General features: G+C 38.8%; 1 protein-coding gene across 1 annotated transcript in view; it reads right to left on the bottom strand.

Moving 5' to 3' along the window:
• Nucleotides 1-1847: 1847 nt before the first annotated feature.
• Nucleotides 1848-3678, bottom strand: part of gcn1 (GCN1 activator of EIF2AK4) — a 38703-nt gene continuing 36872 nt past the window's right edge. Inside the window, exons 56-57 of the mRNA XM_083887158.1 lie at nucleotides 2557-2778; nucleotides 1848-2462 (exon numbers count right to left, since the gene is read on the bottom strand). Of these exons, the coding sequence (XP_083743284.1) occupies nucleotides 2337-2462; nucleotides 2557-2778 (348 nt within the window). The 3' untranslated portion in view covers nucleotides 1848-2336. The remainder of the gene's footprint in view (nucleotides 2463-2556; nucleotides 2779-3678) is intronic.

Raw genomic sequence — 3678 nt, 5'->3', positions numbered from 1 at the left:
AGCCGGAAACTCCGCTTCCTTCTCTGGTGGAGCTGCACCCACCTCAGACCAGACGTCACTGCGCAGGCTCCGGCCGCTCAACAGCAGTCTTGATGAACAGGAGTCAAACTGCTCTCATTGATTCATAACCTCTACAATTCTAAATATATGAACAGAAATCACACAATATAAACATGTGATACTGCCTGCAATGTTAATTGTGAATCTACGTTATTCTTTTAACAGTAACCAGATTAATGTAATGTTTTTGTTTTTTTTGTGGCTGCATAAGATAGTCCCGCAGTGGGAAAATGTACAGTGTTACAGCAGCAAGACAGTAAAGATAATGATAATGAATAATAAACATGCATTTACAAGAAAAGTACAAAATAAAATGATATTAACAATAAGACTATATAAAAAAATAGGTATAGTGTACATAAGGTACACAATTTCCAGAATATATACAGTATGGACTAGCTATTTACATTAGACAGAGATTTAGCACGGGATATATTTATATTGCACTCCTTCTATGGGCTTGCCTTTTGCCCTTCACAAGGCGACCCCCCTCTCTTTTTTTCACGTCCTACGGCAAAAAGTTAGAAAAATTCAGAGGTGCGCGCCCTCGCGCCGCGACACCTTTTGGAGCTCACGCACCCGCTGCAACACAGGATATGACGTCATTTTGTGCGCGCGCCCTGGGCACTACGGCGAGTATACTGAAGGCTTCATGCCGGGTCAGCGCCGCAAACTCGTCCATCTTATTTGGGAGAGATCTTACATTTCCCATAATAATGGACGCGAGAACAGGTCTGAAGCGTCTCCTTGTTGCCCGGCGCTGGGCTCCAGCCCGACATCGGGTCTCTCCTCCGGCAGAACAGCTGTGTAGCAGCAGCTGATCCCTAGTGTAAACAATGGATCCGTAGCTCCACACAGAGTCCCCAGACACGGCCGAAAATGTAAAAAAAAAAACACAACAAGAGGGCCAGCAACAATCACGGTGTATGTGGTGCTCATGATTCCCGTAATTAAATAAATAAGCAGACAAAAAGAAAGTAAGAAAGAGACGAAAAAAGACAAATGTTAAGGGTAAAAGAGCTAAAAAAAAAATAAGATACTTGTGCAGAGTTTACATACATAACATTGTAGAAGGCCCAACTGAGAAATAGAGAACATTCATCTTTAAAGGTGCATTATGTAATATATCTAAAGCAATTGGCCATAAAATCCTCCTAATATGTCACAGAGACTCAGGAATAATGTTCATGTAACAAACTAACAGTACAGCAAAAATATTCGCATTAAAATTTTTTTTTGCAGACTGCAAATCATGTTTATGTTTTGAAATCATGTTTTGGCATGTGGCGCCACCTACCACCGTCTACCAATCACTGCAGTCAGTAGAGTCTCAGCCGCCGAGCAACCGTGGGATCTTCTTTTGCGTCTCCCTCTTCAAACACACAAACTATGCACAAGTACTTGATAGACCTACTTAAAAAAAAGACCTTTAAGGACAAACAATGCTATGAGAGGCAAGGAATAAGAGTGATGGATTATGAAATGTGGAAGGCAGTACTGCAACATTACATGTGTAACTTGACTAAAATAAAACAAACTCCCAGAAACATTAATTATTTTAAACCATTTTCCATGATATATCAAAGGTTCAATGTATATCAATATAGTATGTCAAGTGTTTGTTTATGACCATATAAGTTTAAACTGGATTCTCAATCATCAGTGGAAGGACAATATAATGTGATGAAAGTCACCGTATGGAAGCAAACCGTTTTTCAGTATTTCACACACTACATTATGAAATCAAGATCTTTTTATTTTTCTGTTTTTACAACCGTATCACTGACATTGGCATGACTTTACTCTTAGAAGAGGCTACTTTCTCCCTGAACAACTCTCACACACAGAGTCCAAATAAAAGGTCAAATAAAGATCGGGGTGTCATTTCATTACAGTGATGTCTGAAATGCTTGAAATCATTATTGGGTAAAATAAGTAGCAAAACACTGAAACATCAAAAAAAAAAATTGGCCGTGGGTCCATCTAATTTATTTTAGAACAGGAGAATGGCCTGCTCATTGTGAGATAAAAGAAGAAAGGGCTCAAAAGCCACTAAACAATCATTTGAGAAATGTAAACTGAGAGAAAATAATGTGTTGGGGAAAATGTAATAAACCAGTCAAAACACCATCTGAGCTTTGGTCCATGAGGAGCAACATGGGCACATGTGGCGAGTGTGTCTGGGGTTCTCATACAGTGGAGACTTGTTTCACATGTCAGTCAAAAGCTTCTTTTTGATTTCTTCAGGTGACATTTTAATGCTCAGTCCTGCTCCATCATGTTAGAATGGTGTCGTCTATCTCTTCATTGGAGTCTGGCAGGCTGGCGATTTTCTTCAAAGACCGGCGGTGACACTCTGACAATAGGTCGTTACTCGCAGAGTCCAGAATGGCAGTCATACTCTGAATTAAAGGGTGAAGAAATAAAAATGAGACAAAACAGTTGTGTACACCATCTCCTTATGGAAATTATAGGAGATCGAGAGTGTAGTCTGACCTGCATGACCTCCTCTCCCTGACGAAGTCGCAGCAGGTTGACGATGGTGTGTTCACTTTGGGCTCTGACGCTGGTGTTCTTGTCCTTGGTGTTGTCCAGCAGACTCTTAAGCACAGGCTTAATGAGACTCACCTCCATTGAAGGTGTAGCCGCGTCTTTGAACACCCACCACAGCACCCGCTCTGACACCAGTCTGATGTCACTGGACTGATTCTGAAGACACTGAGTGGACACACATACTGCAAATGTCACAACACAAAACCTCCAAACATTGTCAAAGCAGGAGAGTTGTCACATTCATTCCCACTCTTTCTTTATATTTTCTTGCACCTAATCATGAGATTTCACTTGCCAAGTTTCCATTAAAATGTTTAACACATTTTAACTGAATTTTTCAAAGATTCATGTGCATTTATCTGTGTCCTTCACCTGCTGTAAAGTGAATATTGAGAGTTAGTTCACAGAGACAAGCAGTAGGTGGTGCTAAAATCTATGTCACCACAGAAGGATAAGAAGGCACAACTTTAATGACGAAATTTGAGCACAAATAGTTGATATACTGTCTTGTTTCATTGCAGTTTTAGTTTATTACTGCAGTAATATTTGCTTGCTGCACTAAGTAGAGGAATGCTGCAGTTTGTTGCAACAAACCTCTCACCCACTCTGATCTCTGCTTCCGATATATTTCCACTCGCACAATTTCTGAATGTCATTTTATTTGCAGAAACTTTTCATCACTCTATCGCATCTAACTTTTGACAACTTATCCACCTCCCTCAAATTTAAAAACTTTAAGGAGATATTTCAAGATTTTAAAAATTTAGTTTTTTCATCCAATGCAAATTTTTGCAAAAAAACAAAAATTATGGGCTGAAATATGTGCCACCAGAAACTGAATTTGAATAATTTATATCTGAATTGGAATTGCTAAACTTGAATAATAGCATTAAAAAACTGAATTTGAGTCACATAATTTGAATTGTTTAATTTGAATTATTGCATTGAAAAACTGAATCTGAATAGTATAATTTGAAATTGAATTTTTCAAATTCAACATTTGCATTCAGTTCTCAAAATTCAGATTCAGTTCTGTCACAGACATCAGGGTAGTTCAAGGATAAA

This window comes from Microchirus variegatus, assembly GCF_963457635.1.
Source record: "Microchirus variegatus genome assembly, chromosome: 3".
Taxonomy (NCBI): Eukaryota; Metazoa; Chordata; class Actinopteri; order Pleuronectiformes; family Soleidae; genus Microchirus; species Microchirus variegatus.
Note: the sequence above shows the minus strand (reverse complement) of the source record. Positions and strands in the feature narration are given on the sequence as shown.